At 41.2% G+C, this 26,034-nt stretch overlaps 2 protein-coding genes across 2 annotated transcripts; both read left to right on the forward strand.

The window, feature by feature from the left end:
- The first annotated feature begins 9,080 nt into the window (after positions 1 to 9,080).
- Positions 9,081 to 14,609, forward strand: LOC127764294 (uncharacterized). Its single transcript, XM_052289151.1, has 7 exons — positions 9,081 to 9,523; positions 10,252 to 10,358; positions 10,461 to 10,646; positions 10,758 to 10,853; positions 10,985 to 11,056; positions 11,291 to 11,407; positions 13,199 to 14,609. Exons 1-7 carry the CDS (start codon positions 9,169 to 9,171, stop codon positions 14,366 to 14,368), a joined length of 2,103 nt encoding a protein of 700 aa, XP_052145111.1. The 5' UTR covers positions 9,081 to 9,168; the 3' UTR covers positions 14,369 to 14,609.
- Positions 14,610 to 15,116: 507 nt separating this feature from the next.
- Positions 15,117 to 23,633, forward strand: LOC127764295 (uncharacterized). The gene is made up of 16 exons (XM_052289153.1): positions 15,117 to 15,363; positions 15,468 to 15,517; positions 15,654 to 15,714; positions 16,292 to 16,387; positions 16,472 to 16,621; positions 16,924 to 17,055; positions 17,357 to 17,484; positions 18,052 to 18,094; positions 18,716 to 18,799; positions 19,891 to 19,932; positions 20,106 to 20,176; positions 20,463 to 20,516; positions 20,632 to 20,737; positions 20,881 to 20,949; positions 21,690 to 21,833; positions 22,962 to 23,633. Exons 1-16 carry the CDS (start codon positions 15,208 to 15,210, stop codon positions 23,088 to 23,090), a joined length of 1,515 nt encoding a protein of 504 aa, XP_052145113.1. The 5' UTR covers positions 15,117 to 15,207; the 3' UTR covers positions 23,091 to 23,633.
- Positions 23,634 to 26,034: the final 2,401 nt, after the last annotated feature.

Raw genomic sequence — 26,034 nt, forward strand, 5'->3', positions numbered from 1 at the left:
CTGACATGAGAGGCTGAGCTGCCTCTCACTATTACAATGTGAACGGGGGTGTCAGGTGGCTGGCCACCTGACATGCAGCCAGTGCACAGGCGCACTACCTCTGCCACATCAGTCATTCGACTGGTCACAGACCAGTCTGGCGCGCCACACCGCATTAAATGCAGCGCGTGGAGCGCTCGCTCAGACCACCTTAAATGCGGTTAGGTGGGCACTAGGAGCGTCCACCAGGCGCGGCACACGCAGCGCCACGCGGAGGAGGTTGGGGTGACCAGACCCCTGGGCACGTGGGAACGGCTACCGCCCTGCCTCGGGCCGAACCCCCTCAGGGGGAAGGCCATGTGGCTACCAGGGGCAGGCCCTTCCTCACAGCCTGGGTATCTCCGGACCCATATCATTAATAGTATAGTACTTCCTCCGTTTCATAATGTAAGTCATTCGCATTGTCCACATTCATATAGATGCTAATGAATCTAGGCATATGTCTCTATGCCTAGATTCATTAGCATCTATATGAATGTGGACTATGCCTAGATTCATTAGCATCTATATGAATGTGGACAATGCGAATGACTTACATTATGAAACGGAGGGAGTATATGTTTATCGGTAACTATTGTATGAATTGGCTATTAAATTGACTATAGATGATTTGGAGCCAGTAGTTAGCTATACTATTAAACTTGCTCTTAAGATGAGCCACTCGTACGTACCTTTAGCAGTTTGAAAAGCGTGCCACAAATATCAAAAGTTTCATCCAACTTTTGTTGGACAAAAGAACCGGACCTAGTGTATCTAGAAGAATAAAATGTGATACTCTTTCCATACCAATATATAGTGCACCTAAGATAGCATGTGACATTTTATAGTACACAAATTTGTACGGTAGATTCGTTGTACTATAAAATACCACATCCGATTTTAGGTGCACTTATATTGGGACAGAGGAGATATATCCTAAGACTACAAATCTGTTAACGACCAAATTTGGTAATTTAGGTATCGGAGATGAAGATAAAATCGAAGCGGAATCCAAGATGAAGATCGTTCCGGAAGTGGAGTAAGAGTCGGCTAAAGTCCGAATCGGCTACGATCAGGATCGACAGAGTTCAAGTCGAATAAGGTTGGCCGATTAAGCCGATTCCGACAATGTGACTCGGTACACGTTGTCGGGTTGAGTTAATGTGCTTCACGAGGATTGCCATGCACGGATTTGAGTCCTGAAAAGGCAATTGTATCTATTAATTAGGGTATTTTATGTAATTTCCTTAGAGATAAGTTTGGGCAAAAATCTGCCGCAAAGACTTATGATATCTTAGAGTTTGTTAGAGATGAGAGTCGTGTCCGACATGGATATATTTTGTAATCTCGGGTATAAATAGACCCCGAGCCCCATTTAATACAACAACACACGTTCAATACAATCTCGGTGCATCGGCACCCTTTTACTTTCGTTTTGTTTCGACGAGTTCTTGCTTTCGAGTTGATCTGCATCGGCTTCGATCTTCAACTAGAGGTAAAACTTGTTATGGCAGCTTGCGTTCTCGGGATTAGTGCTTCCATCATTATGATACTCTAATCTTGTCTATGTAATTCGCCAAGTTATCATATATTCTATATAATCTTTGACAATATTGTTATTTAACCTTCAATCGGCTAACATATATCGTTAGAAGGCAGCCGATTGTATGATCGAGATGTTGACTAGAGGGGGGTGAATAGGCGATTTAAAACTAAATGACACCTAATCAAAACTAACCTAAGTTGCTAGGCTTGGTGAGGGTCAACTCTAACTAAGCAACTAAGTTATGTTTTGCAAACCTAGGGTGATAGTGGCTTAATTATATCTCTAGGAAAGTAAATCACACTCCTATGTCAATGTTTAGCAATCCTAGGGTGATATGATCTCAAGTTTGTCTCTAGAAATGTAAATTGCACAAATGTAAATGCGACAATCAAATGAGACAAGGAGACAAGAGATTTTTCACCGAGGTTTGGAAACTCGCCAGTTTCCTACTCCCCGTTGAGACGAGCCAAACTCCACCGCTCAACCACGAAGCCACTGTACGCCCCCTTCGTCAAGGGGTGGGCAAGGCGGGAGCCAGCCCACGGAGAGGACTACCCAAGCCTCGATCACTAGGGTAGTTCTTCCTTCACTCCGAAGGTGGTGAACTCCAAACCACTCACAAACTGGCGCCGGGCCTCCTCCACAATCTTCTCGGAGAGGTCACCGGGCAACTCCACCACAAGCCGTCTAGGAGGCGGCAATCTCCAAGAGTAACAAGAAATGACCCGGCGTGGAGATGATCAATCAAGTGCCACACTAGCTCTACAAATGGAAGCAATGCACTTGACTCTTGGCTAATCAACCCTCTAACACACTAGATGGATGAACACAAAGCTCAAGTGGGTGTGAGAGAGGTGCAAGGGGTGTATGCAATTGAATTGGGTGCCAAGAGAGTCTCCTTGCTGCTGGTGGGGGAGTATTTATACTCCTACCCACCAAAACTAGCCGTTAGGGGTGAAATCCCCCAACTTTGTGCTCTGCCAGTCTAACCGGAGGTATGTGGGCGGTCAGACCGTGCTACTCTGCAATGGCTAGAAAACTAGCCGTTGTAGTGCTGTCAGAGGGCCCCATCGGCCTGGCCGGTCAGACCGACGTTGAGTGGGCGGTCAGACCGGCCTCGGCTCGGTCAGACTGCCATCGGCTCAGTCTGACCGAATACGGCTCCGTCGGCTCTGTATCGGCCACCCCGAGCAGCACCATCCTGGCCTCCAGGGGGCCGGTCTAACCGCGCATGTGCCGCCGGTCAGACCGGCCTTATGCGCCGGTCAGACCGCCGTCTTGCGGCCGGTCAGACCGGCCAAGGCACGCCGGTCAGACCGCCACTATGTGGCCGGTCTGACCGCCCCTGGTCAGGTCGAACCCAGTGAAAGGTAAAGTGTTTGTGTGTGTGATGAAAATGTGAGCACAAGTGAAAATGCAATGACCTAATATGGCAATTTAATCATCTCTTTGCTAGGTCATTACCCCCTTGATAGTACGGCGAAACTAACAAATAAACTAGCAAATTTGATCGCCCTTCACCTCGATCAATTTTAAAACTAAAACACTAGTTTTACCGTTTTCTTTTCTTCGCTTCGTGCCATCAAATTTTAATCCATCGATAGTCATCCATGTGCACACATGACGTGGACCTAACTTAAAATATTATCTCAATAGCAACGGTTAGTCCACAATTAGCGCTTGTCATTAATTGCCAAAATTAACAACGGGGGCCTAGATGCTTCACCGATTAGGTTAAATACCAACGTTGACTCAGATTATATAGGGTATCCACCACTCTATGAAACAACCATCGGCTTGATTGTGTAGATATTGTCCTTCTTTTCATACTTATAGCTGCATCAGTTGAGTTTGACCTTATAAGTCGTAATTAGAATCTCAATCTCTAGCATGCATTATGGTTGCCGATTAGGGTAGTATCGGGGGTTTCAGCCGATCTTACCTGATTTAACTACTTTATATCTTATATGCTTTATTGATATATTAAATCTGCCCTTTTTGTTAAGGTCTTGTTGCACTTAGTATATTAAGCTTCCTATTTGATATATTTTGCTTACTTTAATATCTTAATATAGAGTGGTATCGGAGTATTAGCCGATACATGCTAGATCTATCTGATCGGCTATACTGTGAACATCTATAATCTCATTGTTAATATATATTTTGATCTAAGTGATTTATATTGTCTCGGCATGGTGTCCGATCTATCCCAATCACTTGATTCAAGTATATATCGACATAAGGATTATATACTGTTTATATCTACAGTCGATCGAATAGATTTAGTTCTTTCTTACTTATACAAAAGTACCGATCGATTCAAATATGACATCGGCTCAGAGTTAAATGATATGTGATCGGCGACTGGCCGATCGACTATCATTTATGGATTTAACCGCGGTTTCTTTGTCTTTATTTCTTGTTGATTGCGGGATCAGATCAACTGGCACGCTCACGAACCTAAAAGCAAGATTTTTGGACCTGCACTGAAGTTAAGCAGATCTTCCAGGCCTCGTGTTTTCGCATCAACAGAATCTTGACAGTTTGTCTATCTAGATTCGTAGTCTTATGATATGTCACATCATGTTCTACATGGATTTATATTGGAACGGATGGAGTAACTGAGTTTTTAAAAATTATGGTGTGTTTTGAAATAGACTTTTATATAGAGCTTTATTTTAAAAAAAAATCAAATAAACCTATTTTTAAATTTAATCAATCATGTGCTAATCGCTCGTCATGTTTTCCGTGCCATCAAATAGCTCAGCCGAGCATCACTTTCAAATGAGGCAAATGCTGGTTCAGATTGTTGCCGAAATTAACATTGCTAATATTTGGCATTGCCACATTATGGCATAGTTTATTATAGCCTGATTTTGGTGATTTTGGCAACGTTGCAACATTGAAAATGTTCAGATTCTGGTCTTACCAAAATTTTGTAGTGTTGGTATGACAAGAAACTTCTAAAAATGCCAAATTTTGGTAGAATGGTAATGGCTATAATATGTTTAGTTTGCTACCCTACCAATTCGGTAACACCAAAAGTTGGTAGGGTTGAATGTGGTAGAAAAGTAAACAAACCCTAACATTCCTCCTTCACGGTTTCATTTTTACTTGTGGTTGATTTTTGCTTTTTTAGGGAGGGGTTGGTTTCTGTTAGTCCATGTATGACATTGATTTTTTTAATCATATGTTCATAGAAAATATTGAGATTATAATAGAAAGTCATGAAAATTCTATTAGCACTATTTTTTATTTTTTATATGGGAGGTCTATCATATTTTTCAATGTATTGGTGAGTTAGTATTTTAATGTTTCATAGCTCGCATACTATAACTTGTTTTAAAAACTAGTCACATACGTGTGCGTTGCAAGAGGATGATACGGGGTGTGATTCATTTTTTCTCTCCCAAGGTATGATGAATATGGTTTTTATTTCTTCGAGGAGGGAAGATGGCTTTTTTTTTCTCTCCGTGTTTTTCTTTTTTTTATCTCCTGTATTTTTTCTGATCTCCTATATTTTTTCTTCATCCGTATCTTGTTTTTTCCTCTCAGTTTATAACATTTTTTTACATGAGATGGGGTGAAAACTAAGCAGTTTTTTCGAATGTGGAGTGGGGTGAGAATGGGAGGAGGACGAGTCCAGTTTTATGCCATGTTTGGTAGGGCTCCAACTACTAAATTTAACTCGGGAGTCAAGTATGGAGTAGAGATATAAAACAGCATAAACCCAGCTCCACCTAGTTTATTTTGTAATAGCACTCTAGTCTGCACTACTCTCCTTTTGGGTGGAGCTGAAACCTTTTGGTTGTGTTCCACCTTCATGAGAGGAGGAGCTGGGGCTACCAAAAGCCCTTAAAGTAGTAGAGGAAATGGATATTATGTCTTTTAAACAATGACATTAGTTATTACCCCTACCTGTTTGCGTCGAATGAGTAAGGGATTGTTTAGATCACTCCCAAACTATGCCAAAGATTGCCGCATCTTATGTTACGCAAGTTTAACCAAGTTAGCTCATTGTTTGCTTCATGGTCAGACTTGTGGCAACATTCCCTCTCATTTCTCATGATCCCACTTGACATCAACTCGAGAAAGTGTGGCACGCTCTTCTTTTGCTAGTTAAAGTGTGACTTACTTTTTATTGACCATAACTTAGCTAAAGTGTGACACAAAAGTATGACAATGGTGGCAATGTTAGTACAACATCCATACAACCCCTAAAGCTCAAAAAGAATAAAGTGATTGAATGGATCACCAAATGCAAAGCTCTAAAGTCCAAGGCCTCTTTGAAACGCGATTGTGAAAACACAGGGATAGGAAAAAAAATGTAGAAACAAAATGCCATGCTCATTAGATTCCTATGGGATTTCAGAACACAAGAAAGTTTCAAAACTATTGTTTAATTGGTACACATGAACACATCGGAAGCGGAAAACAAGGGGAATTGGAAGGAAATGATTCTTTGTTTCAAATGGCTATATAAGACTATTTCATATGTGATAAAAATCCTCCAGAGTTCCTTTTTTTAATTGATTATGAAATAATATATAGCAAAAAATTTACTCCGCAAGAACTAAGAATATAGTTTCACCTAAAGTTAAGTGTGTTTTAATTATAATTTTGTTGGTTAATTAAACTATACACATAGGGGTGATAATAATGCTCGGAGGATCAAGCAGCATATACTATTACGAATCATGACCTGGGTTAATTAATATTTTTGTAGTTTAAAAGTATATGTATTATGAATCACGTAATTCTCAGGGAAACTATGCACCCATGATTAGGCTTTTCTAGATCATATTTATGTGGATTTCCAAATAAAGTGATATATAAAAGGTACACACTTAGTGAACATGATTTTAAAAGCATCGTCAAGGTGTTGTCGCGAGGCAGAGTGTTCGGACATATCCTTCCACACGGTTAGGCGACCCGATTTCTTCAAATAGAGGGATAGGGCCACATGGACATGGTGGTCTATATCACGCGCATCGCCCCATGGGATGAAAATCATGCTGAATTCTAAGGGCGAGACTATGGGTCAAGGTTGTGTGAGGAAAAAAATTGCTGTTACGTGAGGGGCACAATTAGAAGATGAGATAAGGAAACAACTGAATGCGCACTTGGAGGAGGAAATAAGAAAACAATAGAAGAAAGGAATTGGAGGAAGAGGTAAGGAAACAATAGAAGATAAGCACCTGGAGGCTAGACCTTAGTGACGATAGCAACATTCGTCTTGGTCTTACCCCCTTCTTCTTCGACATATCCACACTTCCTTCTAGGGTAGGGCACAAAGAACCATCTCCCCGCTAGCACCCTTCCTTCTAGGAGTCATCCTGCAGACTATCCTATGCTCTGTTTGTTGTGCTCTTTCACTCGTTTGCTCTTCTTCATATGTTCTATTATGATTTTTACGCTCTCTTCATATGGTAGATAGATGTAATGAAGAATTGGCAGCAAGCTTGGGAAATGGAAGAATGGGTGGCACAAGGTATTTAAAATTGGCAGCAAAGGTATGTGTATGCAATAAATTTTAGGAATATATGTAAGTTAGGAATAGCTGACACGTCGCCTCGAATCACACCTTGAACGCCAAGCTTGCCCTTGTCGCCTTGAATAAAGTTTTGTTTCTAAAACCTACAAATGGTTGGTTGCTATAGTTTGGAGACCAGTTTTCTATACTGAAGTAAGAATGAATTTTATGTTCGTGGGAAATAGGAGAGATCATAACCAAAGTGCAGACGTTTAAGCATAATTCGATCGTGTACACTCATTTTATTTCGGATAACTTGAAATTGAAGGTCTATTCTCTGGCCTATGTTAGCGAGTCGACTCTACATATCAACATGTTGTAGTAAACCCTCAATTTTCAATCTAAACGAGGTTGCACGATCAATTTCTCCGCTTTATAAGCATAATTGATATGTATATGGATATACAGTTTTGTTTAGATAATACATTGGACTTAGACTTCCTAGAAAAAGTGTTGAGCGATTTGGGGTTCCCATTGATACATAACACAATTTTCAGCTAAAAATTACAAAGTTTAGAAAACATAAACAATATCATCTTCGGAATTGAAAATAAGGGAAAGATTGTAAACACCCATCTACATTACATTCAACCATGTATTATATTGTTTTGTACTACAACTTATACAGTACACACCAGTTAGTTCTACCTGATGACTGATCTTACATAGTACATGTATATGTACTCTGAATACAGCAAGATCGCAAGTATCTACATGAGTCGTCGCTTACCGATTTCTATTCAAGGAGTACGCCTTCAGTTAATTTTAAAAAAAAGGGCAATTGCTTATTTGACCCCGTTTTAAAACCTAACTACCAATTTAACCCTACTTTTCGAAGTTTGCTTGTTTGACCCTCCTTTTCAAAAACGAAGCTCCTGTCTGACCCTGTTTCCACTAGTCCGTTAAGTTTTGATTTAAAATAAAAAAAGAAATGCAACTAATATTCATAATACACAGAATACCCTTAGGAAACCTATCCATCCACCCAACCTTATCCACATTTCTCTCTCCTTCTCCTTCCTCCTTCTTGCTCGCTTGACTTGTGGCGGCGGTGCTAGGGGGCGGCGGTGGCGACTGAGGGGGCGGAGGGAGGGAGCAGCAGCGGCGACGGCTGAGGGGCGCGGAGGGAGGGAGCGGTGGCGGTTGAGGTGGCGCCGGCGCGGCAGCTGAGGGGCGCGGAGGGAGGGAGGGAGGGAGCGGCGGCGGCTGAGGCGGCGCCGGCATGGGATGAGGGAGGCGGCGGCTGCGGCGCTGAGGGGGTGGAGGGAGGGAGCGGCGACGGCGTCGGCTGAGGGGCGTGGAGGGAGAAGATCCACGCCGGCTGAGGGGCGGCGGCGGCGCCAGCGGCGGCGGCGCGGGATGAGGGAGGCGGCGGTGGCACCTCCGGCGCAGGCGCGCGGAAGGAGGGAGGAGGCGGTGGTGGCGGCGCCGGATCCGCTGACCGCAGCTCGAGCTCCACCGCCCGTACTCACCGCCGCCACTCGTCGTCGTCGTCACCAGGGCCGGCGCCGTCTCGCCTTTCATCGCCTCTCCCTGTGGTGGATACGTGGAGGAGAGGACAAGAACGCGCCGCCGCCACTCGTCGTCGTCGTCATCACCAAGGCTGGCGTCGGCTCACCGTCTCGCCTTTGGCCGTCTCTCCCTGTGGTCAATCCGTAGAGAAGAGAGAAGAGAGGAGAGGAGAAGAGAACTGACGGGTGGGTCCCACATGTAATAGGGTTAAATGAGTAAGGGCAGAAGAGACATTTTGTGCTTCAGTTAACACCGTTAGATGCCCTTAACAGAATAGGGTCATACCGTAGCTTCGTTTTTGAAAAGGAGGGTCAAATAAGTAAACTTCAAAAAGTAGGGTCAAATTGGTAGTTATAGTTCAAAACAGGTCACCCAAAAAAAAAAAACTGCACAGTTGGAAAAAAAATAATAAAAAACCAGGGAGAAAAGGCCACCGCTATAAATCACGGCTGTCCGCTAGGGTTTTCCGCCTTCTTATCTCTTCGCTTTCCCCCTCATCGCGGTCGTCGCCCCCCGCCGCCGCCTCCCAAACCCTAGCTCTCACCCCCCCGCGTCCGCCATGGCCGACGACCACTACTCCTCCAAGCGCAAGTACGACGACCCCTCGCCGCCCCCGCGTCGCACGGGCTTCTCCTCCGCCCCGCCGGCCGCCTCCCCGCCCTCGGGCGGCGCGCCGGCGTCGTACAACAGCGTGCCACCGCCCCCCGCCGACGAGATCCAGCTCGCGAAGCAGCGCGCGCAGGCGATCGCGGCCAGGCTCTTCAACGCCGCCGAGGCGAAGCGCCCCCGCCTCGACGGCGGCGGCGGCGGCGACGACGACGACGCGGGCGCCGGGGTGGGTTCCCTGGGCGGCAGCGGCGGCGGCGGCGGCGGCCGCGCGACCGGGCTCGGCTTCTCGTCCTCGGCCGGTGGCGGTGAGTTCCCCCGCGCCTTCTCGTTAAACCCTTGTTAGATCGGGAGATCTTGTTTTTGTTTTCTCGTCGTTAGTGGCAGGCTCGTAGCTGCTGTGATGTGGATTTAGTTAGGGTTTTCCTTTGCTTGAATTACTCTTCGATTTGTCTCTTGGATTACAAGATCTGTCAGCCTGAGATGTTACCTGATTTCAACCCCTTAAGATTAGGCAGTGAGAAGTATGGTTTACTTTTGTTACAGTCTGCAAGTTAGTAAGCTGCAAGTACTCGTGCACGATCCCGCGGTTTACATGCAGTTACACCATGGCTTTGTTGATAGCATGACGCCTTGTCATGTGCAGATGAGGATTTACCATAGTATCTACCTGCATATAGTTAATAACGCTGTTCTAGTGTTGTAGGAAAACTTCATCGGGCAGAATTATGTGTTAAACTGTTGTTGCTTGTCACGTTCTGTGGTTATGTGGATGCTGCAGCGCGATCTGTTTGTGTTATCATGATTGTCACCATTATACTCTGCCTCCTTTTTCGTAAAAATGGTATATGGGATATTCAACTGTACCACATTCACTTTACCATGGTATCGATTACCTTTTTATGATTGTATTATTTCCTTCTATTGAAGTACCCCTATGTCTATTGTTTCATTTAAATTGTTTGTTTACTTCACTTTTATTATGGATTTACCCATCTACGTGCTGCCTGTTATATCATTATTGCATTTTTTTCAGGGCACGGATCTGCTATCCCATCTTTATCTTCTCATGGCAGCACACCTCAGTACTCATATGGTGGATACCAGGGTACAAGCAAAACAATTGAAATCCCAAATGGAAGGGTAGGCTTTCTTAGATTTACCTGTTCCAATGACTAACTTTTTTGTGATGGAATGAATTTCACATCAACTGGTCTTGCTAACAAGTCTGGTGGCCTAATGCAGGTTGGTGTTATCATTGGAAAGTCGGGGGAAACTATAAAGAATCTCCAACTTCAGTCAGGAGCTAAGATCCAAGTGACAAGAGACCTTGATGCTCTACCTGGCTCACAGACAAGACCTGTTGAACTTTCAGGCACTCCTGATCAGATAAGCAGAGCTGAGCAATTGATCAATGAGGTCCTGGCAGAGGTAATCCTGTTACGCTCGTGGCTTTCCTTTTACCATTTTAGGGATGACTTGACATTAGCTGAACATCTTGTTCGATGACCATACTTATTATTCATGTAACCTCTTCTGCAGGCTGATGCTGCTTCATCTGGTAATCTCTCTAGCCGAAAGTACAATGCTCCTCAACCAGGTGCTGATCAATTCCAAATGAAAATAGCTAACAATAAGGTAATCCACTTTTCTGAATTAAAGTTAGCTTGATGCTATTGAAAAAAAATCACAGTTCTGCTAAAAATACAATGAGGATGAGGGTCTCGGTGACAATTCCACATCTGACCTAATAATTTTGTTTATTTCAGGTTGGTCTGGTTATTGGAAAGGGTGGTGAGACTATAAAATCCATGCAAGCCAAATCTGGTGCTCGTATACAGGTCTGTGTTCTTGCCCTGCAAATTCACGCTTTAGGCAAGGGCGTTCATGACATGGCACTATTGTTTTTGTTATAATACTTTTTTTTTCTGCATTGTAATTTTGTTGGCTAAGACTACCGAAATGACACACATGCTTGCCTGTTTGCATATGAAATATCTGAAGCATGCTTACTATATGAACTGGTTGCTTCCAGCATTTCTATATCTTTTATGTTCTCATGTGCACATTTGCAGGTTGTCCCTTTGCATTTACCCCCTGGTGATCCTGCAACCGAAAGAACAGTGTATATTGATGGTACACAAGAGCAAATTGAAACTGCAAAGCAATTGGTGATTGAGGTTACCAGTGAGGTCTGCTTTTATCCCTTGTCATATTTGTTGCCTGATTTCATGATTGCTATGCCAATTTGCGACTTATCTGTGGTGTTAAAACAATTCTGCCTTCTTATTTTTTTGGGTTAATTTTGGATCGTTATGTTTTATCCTTCCCCCCTAATTGGCCTTCCCTTCTTTACTTGTTCTTTTTAAAAGAAACATTTGCCTTACTTTTGCTTCTGTGATGACCTATGGTTCTCTGACAATAATGTTCATGACATCTTTATGAACACATATTAGTCATGGATTCAGGGTATGCTGTCAACATGCTCCCACACATGAGGGTGCCATACTATCTTTCTAATACACACACAGTTTCCAATATCCGATGCACAAACTGATTTATAATTTTTTTTTGTCTTCATAGCTGCTCTATTGATTCACATTATTTTAAATGTGTACAGTTAAAATAATCTTCTAACTATTGATGCAAAAATCTCCATTATACCCTAATAGTACTCTTGGATCAATGTTCTGATTTGTTAGCTACATATTGTGTGTGCTTGGTGCTGCCTATTCAACTCTGAACTATATTCTTATATTGATTCTCTCAATTAATGTATATATTTCCCATCTCCAACTATATTTTTATATTGATTCTCTCAACATAATACTGTCCATACCTTGGTATGTGGCACACATCTACACTGGAGACCAGGTTTGTTATGGCATAAATTTTCATATACGAGATCCTGCTTGATAGAAGATTAATTTTTAACTGATAGTTTGGATATCTGTTTGTGATCTAACCTCATATACCTGGTCTCGTATAACTTTTAAGTTGGGCTGGTCCCTTATCTCTTTTGTGGATAGTTTGTATACATTGCTTTACTCAAGTGAAATACATGGGTGGTGTACATATATGATTGCAGGTTGTGCAATTTAGGTGCAGGTATTTAGGCTACAGTTTTGTTTTGCTGTTTTAGTACGCTATATATATATCACTTCTGGCGTCTTTGCCTTGCGCACTATTTGATGCTTAATTCTCAGTATGGATGGGCGCTGGTCACTACATGTCAACTCACTCTAGTTCAATCAAATGAACTAGTGGGCCGATTGGTACTCACATAGTGACTCGTGTCCATCCCTAATTCGCAGCCCATGATATTTGCTCTCTTCAAGTTGGGAGTAGCATGTAATTCGAACTTGATGTTACTCTAATAATAACCCTGAAAATCTATATAGTTCAAACTTAGATTCATGTAACAAGGGCACGTTGGATTCCTTATTTGTTTATTTCTCGTCTATATTTTCTCCTCTGTGAACTTGCAGGTTACCATACCTAAGCTGTTAGAAAACTGCAAAATATTTCTCCTTTGTTTATACCATATTCTTGGAGGAGACCATGGACAAAAGAAATTATTGGTGCTTATCTGTTTTGATTATCAATGAAATAGATATTTCACTTAGTTGAGTAGTATAATCACTTATCAGTCAATTATTTTTGACCTGTCAACATATATAAACTGCATGGCACTGTTCTATTGCTATTCAATATATATGTTCGTCTAGATGTCCAATCTTCTTTAGCCCCCATAGTTTTGCACATGGGAGACGATAGATGGGCATCACCAATGTTGCTTGAGAATATTGATCTCGGTGAGTTTTGCTCCCTCTATTTTTCTTGGTGGTTCTGGAATTTCTGTATGTTACTTTGCTTTGGGTTTGTATATGTTTGTCTGTCTTTTGCACTGCTGTTCTGCATGGTTTGTCGTATATTATCTTGTTGTATATACATATACAGATGTGCAAACTATATTTTTGCAGAATCGTGCTAGAAACCCAATGTCAGGTGGCTATTCTCAGCAGGGCTATCGCCCTCCTCGTCCTCAGTCAAATTGGGGTCCGCATGGGGGGGCACCGATGCAACAGCCTGGTTATGGTTACATGCAGCCTGGAGCCTATCCTGGGGCACCCCCACAATATGGCGCTCCTCAGCAACCTTATGGTAGCTACCCTCCAGCATCTGGGGGTTATCAGACTGGGTGGGATCAATCATCAAATCAGCAATCTCAGCAGGCCCCCCCTGGCACGGGCTATGATTATTACAATCAACAGCAGCAACCTCAACAGCAACAATCTGCCCCTGGGACTGCTGCACCTGGTGATGCTACTAGCTATAATTCCAGCCAGCCTCCTGCATATGCTTCCCAAGGGTATGATTCGTCCTACGCTCAGCAGAGTGGTGGGCAGCAGCAGGCATATGATTATTCTAGTTATTATCAGACCCAAGGGCAGCAGCAGGGTTACTCTCAGCAGACTGGATATGATCAGCAGGGCTATGGAACTTCTGGCTATGGGTCCGCCGCTAATTCAACTCAGGATGGGTCCGCACCAAGCTATGGTGCTCAAGGTGTAGCTGGTCAAGCATCTCCTGGACAGCAAACTTCAACTCCTGCTGCTGGAAGCCACCCTGGCTATTCAAGCCAACCACCTACTAGCGCTGCTTCAAGCTACCCGGTGCAAGGGTCTGCTCCTCAGTCTGGATATGGGGCGCCACCACCACAGACTGGCTATGGTACCCAGCCCCAACCACAGGGAGGGTATGGTCAGGGCAGTTATGGCGCACCTCCTCAGGGACAGAAGGCTCCTCCTAACACTTCTCCTTACGGACAGGCGCCGCCTCCTGGATCTGCTCCTGGTGGGTATGGCCAGTATGGTTACTCTCAGAACCAGCAAGGCTATGGCGCACCTCCGCCTTACCCTGGTGCACCTGCTGCAAGCCACCCAGGCTATGGTCAGCAGCAGTCATACGGTGATCCTTATGGCAGTGGAAGCTACGGGCAGCCCACCGCTTATTCTACTGAAGCTACAACTGCCGCTGCCTCCCAGGACCAATCTGCTTCTGCCCCTGCAGCCGGGGCTGCGCCTGCGACAACCGCTGCTCCGGCACCTACTGCTCCTGAGAACAGTGGAGCCCAAAGTCCTGCTAGTTAAACCTGCACCTCAAGCTTTAAGCTTCTTTTAGAGAGGGGTTTCCGGATTTATGTGTTGAAATTGTTTTTTGTTGCTCCTTAATGTTGACTTGTTTTAAATATAGACTGTTATTATTGTTTAGTTTTGCGTTATGTTATGTTACTTTTGATACATATGCAGGCTTGACTGTGTGCTTAATGTGCCGTGTTACTGCCATGTAAGCTGGACGTTATATCCAAATCTGAGCCCTACTTTTGCAATAGTTTTGTCTGGTCTAATATTTCTTGCGGTGGGTTGGATTGATATTGATTGTTTTTGTATGGAAATTTTAAGTTATGTTTTGTTAGGTGTGTTTCGTGTAAAAAGCACCGCCATCCCGAAATCCTATTTCAGCGCCAATTCATCATCATCTCTGTTTTCTACTCGGACACAAGCTATATCCCAGAAAGTTTCCAATCCTACCCCAATTCATTATTCGAAACCTCGCTCCACTTCAATTTAATTCATCATTCTAATAATTTATTTACTTGAAACCTGCTCCGCACCAATTTAATTCATCATTCTGGTTTATTGACGCATAGTTCAGGTAATCTAGCTTTTTGTTGCATTGTTCAGGTATATTGTAATCAAAGATTATCCATGTATGGCGCGGATTATGCAGACAAAAGCGTCCTAAACTCGTTTACCTATCGTCCCATCCAATTTCTTAAAATCTGCTACAGGCAATATATATCTAGCATGCACAACGGCCTAACTGGATTCCTAATTTTCTGACGAAATCGAAGTTAGTTATTATACCCCGTATGTAAACCAGTAGCGTAGACGCGACGATTCTGAACTCCCCCATCACATCTCCGGCAATGGCGGCGGCGGCGGCGCCCCCCTCCTCCTCGTCGCTCGCGCCCCCCGAGGTGCCCATGGAGCTGCACGCCGGCAACCGCGATCGCCTCGTCGCCGCGCTCCGCGCCCACCTCTCCGCCTCCGGCCGCCCCCTCCGCGGCCTCGTCCTCCTCCAGGTCCACCTCCCGTTTCGCCTCTTCTGTTGTTGTATCCCCCTTTTTTCCCGGAGGGTTTACTGAAGGGTTTTTTCCGGCGATGTTGAACCCTTCGTCTTCTCCAGGGAGGGGAGGAGCAGACGCGGTACTGCACCGATCACCTCGAGCTCTTCAGGTAGTTAGCTGCTGCCCTGAACTCACTCAAGTCCGTGTTGTTACTGCATTATTGTATTTCTGTTTCATGGGACAATCAGATTGGGAGGTTGAGTGGAGATCGAGTGGAAAACCTGGATTGATTTTTTTTTTAACAGGCAGGAGAGCTACTTTGCTTATCTCTTCGGAGTGAGGGAACCGGGGTTCTATGGCGCAATCGTGAGTTTCTCTTGTTCCTCTTGCTGTTGCTCGGTGGACTAACCTTTCATTATTTTCCTGCAACTATTTGGTCCTGATATATTTGTTCATGAATTATGAATATATACATGCTTGGAAGATGGTATTGTCCCTGTGGTTATTGGCATGGTGTGTGTAGGTGAACTTTTCGGGACTTGTTCTTGCGTATAAATGGTAGAGCTCCTCATTATGTAGGTGAAATGTTTCTATGAATGTATATGTACTCACCTCGCTGTTAGTGTAATTTAATTTGGTGCTCACGGGGCTAACTCACTGTCCCATCCTGCTTAGTGCTTTGTTCACTTTCTGCATATTAGTTAGAGCCACGGGAAAATGTTAGGATAGATTGGTGGTTGGTTCAAATCAGTTCACTTGTCTTCCTACACAATCATGCTTATAAGGCAAAGATCCGTGACAATTATTGCAAATCGTTTTGTTTCTAAGAGCTTTTTGACAGTGTGGCAACAAGCCCCTGCTACTGCAGGTTATTCTGCATAGTTATATGATACTGGTTATTTGATATGACGTGTCCTAACTGAGTCTTTTGTTGTTCTGAAAGGACATTGCCTCTGGACAGTCAATTTTGTTCTCTCCAAGGTTGCCAGCTGATTATGCTGTGTGGATGGGTGAAATTAAGCCATTGTCTTATTTTAAGGTATTTGATCTTCTAGATACCGCATTTTGCATTTTCTGCTAAAGTTTGAAGTTTGAACTAGCATCTTTGCATGAATCTATACAGGATAGGTACAAGGTCGACATGGTGTTCTATGTTGATGAGATCACACAAGTTCTGCAGGACCGTTTCAGCGATCATGGAAAGCCTCTTCTGTTTGTGTTATATGGAAAAAATACAGACAGCGGAAATTATTCAAAGCCTGCTAGTTTTGAGGTACTTAAAATATCAATGCATACATCATTAACATCAGTTTTGTATTTGTAAAATACTGTAGATTGAAAGCATAATCAGGCATGTTGCTCTTGCAATACTGTTTTCTTTATGGTCTTCAATGTAGTCTCAAACAAGATCCATTTCCTTCTTATGGTCTTCGACTTATTCTCCAAAAAGATCAAGATCCATTTGTGTATTATGATATATGTACTTTATCAAGGCACTCAGTTTCTCTCACACTTCTCTGCTCACATTGTGCATTCAGGTTACAATGTTGATTTTTTTCTTCCTGTTTTTGCCAGGGGATGGAGAAGTTCGATTCCGATTTAAGTACACTTCACCCTATTTTAACTGAATGCCGTGTTATCAAATCTGACATGGAGCTTGCCCTTATTCAGTATGCTAATGATGTGAGCTCTGAAGCTCACATTGAGGTAACTATGGATACCGCTTAATGTAGTTTCTTTTTTCTTTTCCTTTTCTTTAAAAGGGATCATATAGAAGCAGACAAATACTTGTAAGGTTACAAGAAAGAGAAAAATACGATATGCATTAGTCAGTCCTACCACACCAGGTCCTAACGCATCAAGCAAAGTGCAATGCTAATAAAGTCATAATACTGGGACCCACTATCTGATTCAATTCATAAGAACATATGTTTGGCATTTAGGTAATTATAATTACTTATTGAGATGCAAATTGTATAGCTGCTCTTATTAACTTGAACTTTACAAGGTCATGAGACGAGCAAGACCAGGCATGAAGGAATACCAGTTAGAAAGCATCTTTCTTCATCATGTTTATATGTATGGAGGCTGTCGACATTGCTCTTATACATGTATATGCGCTACTGGAGAGAATAGGTGAGTGCTCCTGTTGTGAAACAAATGCCTATATATGGACTGATTGGTATCTTTAAACGTTTTTTCACCCACTTTTGAGTATAGTTCAATATGTCTAAGCTGAATAGGAAAGGAAGGATGATAAAATCCTAGATCCATTATCCACTGTTACTTTGCATGCTGTTTCCATTCGAAGTTGGGACAGTAATGTATAAAGCATTCTGATACCATGATCTTCTAGTGGAAGAGGCAGCAATTTTTGCAATAGAGCAACCCTAGTTCTAGAAATAAGAGTACTCATTTCAACATTGATGTGTCAATAGGGTCTCTCTTTTACTAGCATTCAGATCGAAGCTGGTAACTACCTATTTTTGGACTTATTTTGATACAAATGACTACGTAGACGTATATCAGGTCCAAATGTGACATTCTGAATGTGTTCTAAGTTCACTACTCTGTCCTAAGTCTGCATCTCAGATATTCATAGTGGCATAATTTTGCCAACAGGATTCAATCTACACATGAAACTATATTATATTTGAGTTGGTTGAACTATCTGGTGTTTTAACTCTTCTGCCTGTTGTGCAGTTCTGTTCTTCATTATGGACATGCTGCAGCACCAAATGACAGGGTACTCTTTTACGAAACTATGCGACTGTTGTTAATGTTTTTGTGCTATTTATTTACTTGTTATACCCACCAACAAGCATAGCTTAACTTGTCCAAAGTGGCAAAGCGCTCAAACCTCTTATGATCATGCTGCCAGCTAATTGGAAATGGGGATGATTTGTTTTGATTTCAAGACAGTAGAGTTCACCTACCTTGTTCATCATCAGCTACAATTTATTAAGTACCAATGTACCATGGGGTCTTGTAGTATTGGAAGCCACTAAGCCAGAGCAACTTTCTCTTCTCTAGCTGATGTCTCTGTTCGTAGCAAACTTGGAGGTTATATAATGGAAGCAGCCAAGAGGACGAGTTGTTCTGGTGCTTTATTTAGTCGATAACTAGGTGGTATATCAGTGTATGAGTGTCTGCTATGCCACCTCTTTATACCGAGTTAGTGAAAAAGAAAAATTGAATGTTCATTCTCTTCAATGAAGTATGTGAATGTGAATATGTGGTGGTGTAGTTGTCCTACGGGGACTATGAAACGCTAGACCATGTAGTCAATGATTTAAGCTACTATGCAGGTCCACATTACTAGCTAGCAGGAAAAAAAATGCAACTTAAATTATCGTTTTTTTTCCAGACCCTGAATGATGGAGACATGGCACTAATGGACATGGGAGGTGAATACCATTGCTATGGATCTGATATAACATGCTCATACCCCGTAAGTGTTTTGGAATATCCAGACATCTACTTTGATAGATATTTTGTTCCAACTTCCAATATATTAGAACTGCTTTATTGTTATTTATTGTTGCTAGAAACATGTACCAATAGATGTAAGCTATGATTATATTTGATGCTAACTGTTAACATATGGATGATATTGTTCTTACAAAACGTCCGGCAATTGAAAGAGGTCCTTTCTTAGTCCTATATATAGTCTCTTGTGTTATATAGCAAATTTGATTTCTTACTTTTTATTTTTAAGAATAATTTTAGGTAATTTTTTTTGACTTGTCTTAGTAATCATGAAAAGAGAACTCGGCGATGAAAATAACAAGAAAACCCCTAATTAATCTTGAACTCAAACTCTAAAATTTTTTTTCGAAGATCGGTCAAGCAAAGGCTTGTCTATGTTGCTATCTGATTATGCGTTATTTCTTTCTTAATTGCCACTATCTATAGTGTAGTTTGTTGGAGTTATATGAGATGATGTTCATTTCTGTTTTCCATTCTATGTTAGTTTGCTTCTGACATTTCCTTGACCATTGGCTATTTTCCCCCCTTTTCCTGGGAGTCTTTTGTCTCCACCTTGTTTTGTCATCCTTATTAGTTTTTATCATCACATACCATGGGTATCTGTTGGATGTATGTGTCCAGTTCAATAGTATCTAGCTGCCCTGAGCTTTTTTCCCCATCCAATATTATCTAGTCTCATCGTGGTGCTATCCCATATTCTCTCAATTCAATCCTCATGCATATTTGTCTTATGATTCCTTTTGATATATATACTTGAGCTGACTTTGGCCAATTGGTTTATAGCTGACGGAGGTATCACCACTAGGGCTGTAAGTGGGTCAGCCGCAAACCCACTTATAGGTCAAAATAAGCGGGTTCGCGGCTTTTTTTAGCCTATAGGTGGGTTTCGCGGGTTAGCCACTTACACCCCTAATCACCACATTGCATAGCCTTATAACTCTAGAATCTAGATTGATGCATTACTTTTTAGCATAACTTTGATCAAAACCACACAATTGTCTCTTTGTCTTGTTCTGTCTATTGATATGATCTAATTGACTCTATATATTTCAGATAAATGGGAAATTCAACAACAATCAGACAATAGTATACAATGTGAGTACTGATAAAAAACATTTCCTTTCTTCCTGATCTATTTCTTGCCTGGCTGTTTTTTATAATCTTTTGCTGGCTTCGTTAGGCTACTATCCTCATATGAAGAGTTCTTCATGTGAATTGAACTTATATGCATAGCACCATCTTTATATGAGATTATCTGTGTTGTACAGGCTGTCCTTAAGGCTCATAATGCTGTCATAGCACACATGCAGCCTGGAGTAAATTGGTTGGATATGCACAAGTAAGAATGCACTATTGCAATTTAAAAACCATGCATTTTAAATGCGCCCTTTATGAAGTTCTGTTAATGAGTGAGTTCAATTATGATGCAACTTTCAATGCATGGAACTTTATTCAATCCGTCTAATCCAGGAATATTTGCAATGCAACTTCAGTGCATGGAACTTTATTCTATCCATCTAATCTAGGAATATTTGCAGTTGAATTATGAAATTTATCATGTTGATTTATGCAAAATTGAATTGTTTTCTCCTGTTTGTTCAAGCATAATTTGATGGTATTTGCAGACTTGCGGAGCAGACTATACTTGAATCTCTCAGGAATGAAAGAATTCTCCATGGGTGTGTATGCTTGCATTCATTGTACTGAATTACTGATTGAACATCAACCTCCAAAGCTGTGGGCCTGTGATGTTGATTTTTGCTGGTGTTTTATCCTTGGTCATCATTTGTTCAGGGATGTCACTGATATGATGGCTCAAAGGTTGGGTGCTGTTTTCATGCCTCATGGTCTTGGACACTTGCTTGGTATTGACACCCATGATCCTGGGGGCTATCCTGAGGTTGTTTAAATACATACTTTATGCCATGAATTATCTTTAAGCGTAGCTTTATAGCTCTAAATTGCTCCCTTCTTTTAACTGAGATGAATGTCCTCTTTTCTTGGCTTTTAACTGAGATGGACGTGTTTTTTGGTTGATTTCAGGGCTTAGAGAGGCCAAAGGAGCCAGGACTGAGCTCCTTGCGGACCATAAGAGAACTTAAAGAAGGCATGGTTAGTAGCTGCTTTTCTGATTAATTTCTGAAGATTTAGCATAAAAAAATCTTCTAATTTTTTCCTGTTAACTGTGTGTGCTTTGTCATGAATGCGGCATTAATCAATTTAGTTCCTTGACTGTTTACGACTACATTTTCTTTTTAGGCATTCTGGTAACGTTTTACCTTTTTCAGATTTTGAGAATTCCAACCTGATTCTTGTCATTATCCCATTTATGTTACATCTGATTACTCATGACCAATTTATTTGCTTTGTTATCTGTAGAATTCTGCAATATCGGGAACTTGTTCCCACTTAATTTCTTGTCAAATTCTTCATAAGCAAGTTACTTTATTGTAGACATCAGGCTCCTGGGATCCATTTTCCTTCATGTCTCTCTTGAAATGAGATGATATAATGACCTTAATGGGTTCTTCGTAAATGATAATATTTTAGTGCAAACTGCTCAAGGTGCTTCAGTATATATCTCCTATCTGACAATGTAGCTGGAACTTAAACCCCCTTCTTATATCTGAAATTACGGAGATAAATGAAGGGAAAAGAAATGTTTGTGTAAAAATGGTACTACACTGTCATCCTCCATCCTAGAACTTTGTGATCCTTGCTGAGAAGGGTCTGGACCGTGGGTGCCCTATTTTTCTTTTTTTCTTTTTTCTTTCTTTTTTTTTTTTTGAGACAGGGTGCCTTATCTATAGCAACAATAAACCTTTGAACTCTTTATGGTATGTGTGTTGCAGGTTATCACAGTTGAGCCAGGCTGCTATTTCATTGATGCTTTGCTGATACCAGCCAGGGATGATCCAGTTTACTCGAAGTTCTTCAACTGGGAAGAGATTGAAAAATACAAAAGCTTTGGTGGTGTTCGTATTGAGAGTGACGTGGTATGTCTATATTTCCCTGTTCTACATAACTAAACTAGTACTTTAAGAGGATCATGCAAGCATGCTCTCTTTAATGCTAGTGCTAGTACCAGGTGCAACACTACTAGTACATGTAACAACTAACTTCAGGAGAGTAGTTACTAAATCTCAGTTGGACCTTTGAAACTATGATTACGATTTACGAGCCACATAAAATGGATCGAATGTATTGTGGTAGTGTCCTTGATGAGGCAAACTGTCTTGCATTAGCTGGATGGCATAGAAGGAAAAGGATACTCCTTGATAGTTGAAGAATCAAGTACTCGCATTAGGATTATGAGATAAAAAAAATAGTTTCTCTTACAACACGGGAGACTAATGGATCATTTCAGGTGGTGACTGTCTCACATCACATTGATGGATCAGAGTGCAATAGCTTTTTGGCAACAATCATGCTTGATTTGAATAACTAGAGTTAGATCTAGGAAACTAAGAATCCACTGCTGACTTTGCCAACAGCTTCCATGAGATGTATATGCTGACTGTAATGCATTTTAGATTTTTATTTAACTAGTTTTTGGTCAGTATTGTTTCAAGCTTTTAGACGTAATATTGAAGATTTTCTTACAACTTGATGAATATGTTCTACTTTTCGTGGTTAAGCTGGAGATGCTTTGACATGCTCCACCACCTTTACAGCTATCTTGTTATTATTCCTTGTGAACCTCAAGGAATTCGATAAGCATATTAGACAAATGGTGACCCTTCTCCTGCCAAGTCTGAGTAGACAATGACACAAGTTCTACAAATCTTATTTCCCACTTAACATCTGTCGTGTTATTCATAGTGAAACACAAGGAAATCAATAAGCATATATTTAATGATGTCTACAATAGTGGCACCTGCTCTGTAAAGTTTGAATAGACGTTGGTATAAATTCCTCAAATCTTGTTTTCCTACTAAATCAGTCATACCTCAAAAACAGCACAAATTCCTGTGCGCACGCATTTGATACTCTATTTTGGTGTTGACTTCATCTCTTTCTCTAGTGAGAATTACTGCAATCAAATTTATCTTTTTATGCTTTAGCCCTTGTTAGAATGCTAAACTTAATCTTGACTATTAACATCATAATTTTGTTGTTTACAGTATGTGACGGCGCATGGATGCAAGAACCTGACAAACTGCCCCAGGGAGACCTTGGAAATCGAAGCTGTAATGGCTGGTGCGCCATGGCCTGTGCGTGCGACAAATAATAGCTTGTCCAAAGCGTCCTGACCACCTTACCTCAGTTTTTCAGTGCTCCTGAATCCTGTCCAAGCAGATACATATGGAGATAAAAATAGGTGAACCTCCTGGGGTTGTTGGTCTGATGTTCATCGGTCATTTCATATGTTAAATTGTAGGATCTGTTGAAGACGGTCCCCTCGAGTATCGTCCTTTGAAAACTGAAAGGTACAAATAAAAGATCAAGAAAACTGAAAAGTACAATAAAAAGATCAGCTTGAGAAGAAAAGATGCCGTTCAATTTCCTTGCGATTAGTTCAAACGTCTCTGTTCATAACCATCAACTCTATTGGCATGAGAACAGCATGAGGTGCATAATCATGCAACACTTGTTTTGTGCAATCACAGGACTAATGTGGTATCATTAAAATGTCTTGCTTCATTCTACAATCTGGTCGGTTTCAGTTTTATTTATGTTATTAAAAAATATTTGTTTATGTTTTTTTCCCTTTAAATGTATATTTTTTAGTTTGTTTAGGCAGGGATGTACATCAACTTGTCATAACTTAAATGAAGCATTATTATGTTTGGTAATGGCCATGCTAATTTATAAATACCACACTTGAAGAATTTGGCAAATAAATGAACACTAACCTTCACCTACCTTAAGAGTTGGTGAGTTGGCATTTTGCTGCTTATTCGGCATGTACCTGCTGATAACCCCGTCTTCAAAAACTGTGCCAACTTTTTTTGACATAAAAAATTGTGCTAACTCAGCACAAGATGCTCAATTAGCCTTATTTTGTTGAGCAGTTAACAGCATCATGGTTGGGTTCGAATGCAGATTTTTCTGTACATTATTTTGTACAGTTTTTTTTTTTGTATGATAGATTAGTGATATACTCCATATCTGAAGCAAAACTGTGTCTTTCCCATCTTTTACAGCTGTTTTAGGGGGTATTGCTTCCTTTTCTACGGCAGTTTGGCAATTTAACTCTTTTGCAGTTCTAAATTTGTTATTTCTTGTATACTATTATGCTCTCCATTTTTGTTGTCCGATGACTTTCATTGAACCTGCAATACATGCACGGCGAAGATTGAAACATTGCACTTGGACTAAATTGTAATTTGCAACTAATTTCACATTACATACCTTCCCTTCTACACATGCATGGAAGAAGCTTATACTTCAGCTTAAAACAACAACCATGTATATACTTCTTTGCACTGCTAAACAAGTTGGTAAACTGGCAAAATCTGACGAAGCTTCTCGAACAGGGTAAAATAAATGGATGGCTTCTGCTCTAGACAAGCTGTGCTACTACCTCCGTTCCAAAATGTTGCATCTAGGATGGGATTAGATTCATCATAATATAACGAATATTAATAGAGGTAATCCAGATTCTTTATAATCATAGTTATTAAGACCGGTCTGGACCGGTGGTCGGACCGGGGAAAAGCGGAATCAGCGCCTCCATCGGTGTGGTTCGGATAAAAGATGTTACAAACTTATAATAATGATGTGAGTTTTCTTCAGAGCAAAGACATTTTCCAGTTGTCTGCATTTGGCTGCAACAGATTAAAGAAATATGGATTGAAGGCGGAACTGAAAAAGCTCAGACAGAAGGGTTGCTTGTATTGTTGTGAACAAATTCCTTGTTCTTTCTGCATCTCTCAACACATGTGGCCTTCCATGAAAGCAGCCATGAGCCCATACTACTATACAAGTTGCTTGTATCAGTACGGGTTTCTCTTCTCTTCTGGCGGCTATGTTTGGTGAACTGAACCCATTTCAATGCTTATTATAAAAATTATGGCAAACCTGGTGGCACCCATGCCGTTCATTTACCAATGAACTCTATTTTGTATATTTCATTCTCACATTGCGAAACCCTACCGATCTTTCAATCAGTGGAATTGAGTGGAGCAAGGCTTCCTAGCTTTTAGATAATCATGATTCTTTTGTTAGATTTTAATACACTTAGACGTGTACATATCTTGGCTAAACTCGAACTATAGTTGATTTAATACTTATGTACTCGGTAAAGAATAAAAAGGTACTTGAAGACGACTTCGAATGGGAGGAGGTTTTCTTTTTACCCCCCTAACCGCCTGTGACTTTATTATTGCTAGGTATGATATTGGCTTAAAGACATAGCATTGAAAGAGTGAGTAATCAATATGAAATCCAGTCTCCTTGTAAATTCGATTAGACGACTGAAACCAAAGTCTCTGGGGAGAAGAGTTAGACAGATCTAGTAGTAATATGTATTGTTTTCTCCTCAAAAGAAAAAGCACTTGCCCTCCTTTGAAATGCAGAATTTTATAGGAAATTCATGGAATTAGTTCATGAAATTCTTGCAGGAATCTTCCAAATTCGTGTGTTCGAAAGGAATCCTATACTCCTATATATTTTCAAAGTGCATTTGGGCCCATTTGAGTAGCTAAAATTGATGGATAATTTGATTTTTGTGGTAGCTATTTGAGGGTATAAATAAATAAATTAACTACTACAAAGTTAAAAGTTACTCTAGAAAAGTATTCCAAATGAAGTTTACATAGAAAATTTATACAAGAAATTCACTGTTTTAGGAGCTTGGGAAGTGTGCAAACGAAAATCCAAAATCTAGAATTAGAAATAAAAGGGCCCGTGGTATTATTGGGAGCTACTTGCAGATATATTTTATTAGCCTTAAACTCCATTTATTGTTTTTATATGATTGGGAATTAGCCAAGCACTTTGGAGGCTCTACGAGCCAATTATGTATCATGGCTCCATGGTTAGTTTCATGCATCGCTACAGAAATTGAGAAATCTCATTCGTTTATTATGTAGACGTGATTATTATGGCCAAGTACACGTTCATGTATCTACATCAAAGAGAGGTACCATTACAAGGACAAGATTAATAATTCGGATTCGGCGAGTTCTTCTTTGCTCCAGCTGTCCCTTTGGCCCCTAGTGATCAGGTTTCTCAACTCTAATGCCTCCATGG

This window comes from Oryza glaberrima, chromosome 2 (genome assembly GCF_000147395.1).
Source record: "Oryza glaberrima chromosome 2, OglaRS2, whole genome shotgun sequence".
NCBI lineage: Eukaryota > Viridiplantae > Streptophyta > Magnoliopsida > Poales > Poaceae > Oryza > Oryza glaberrima.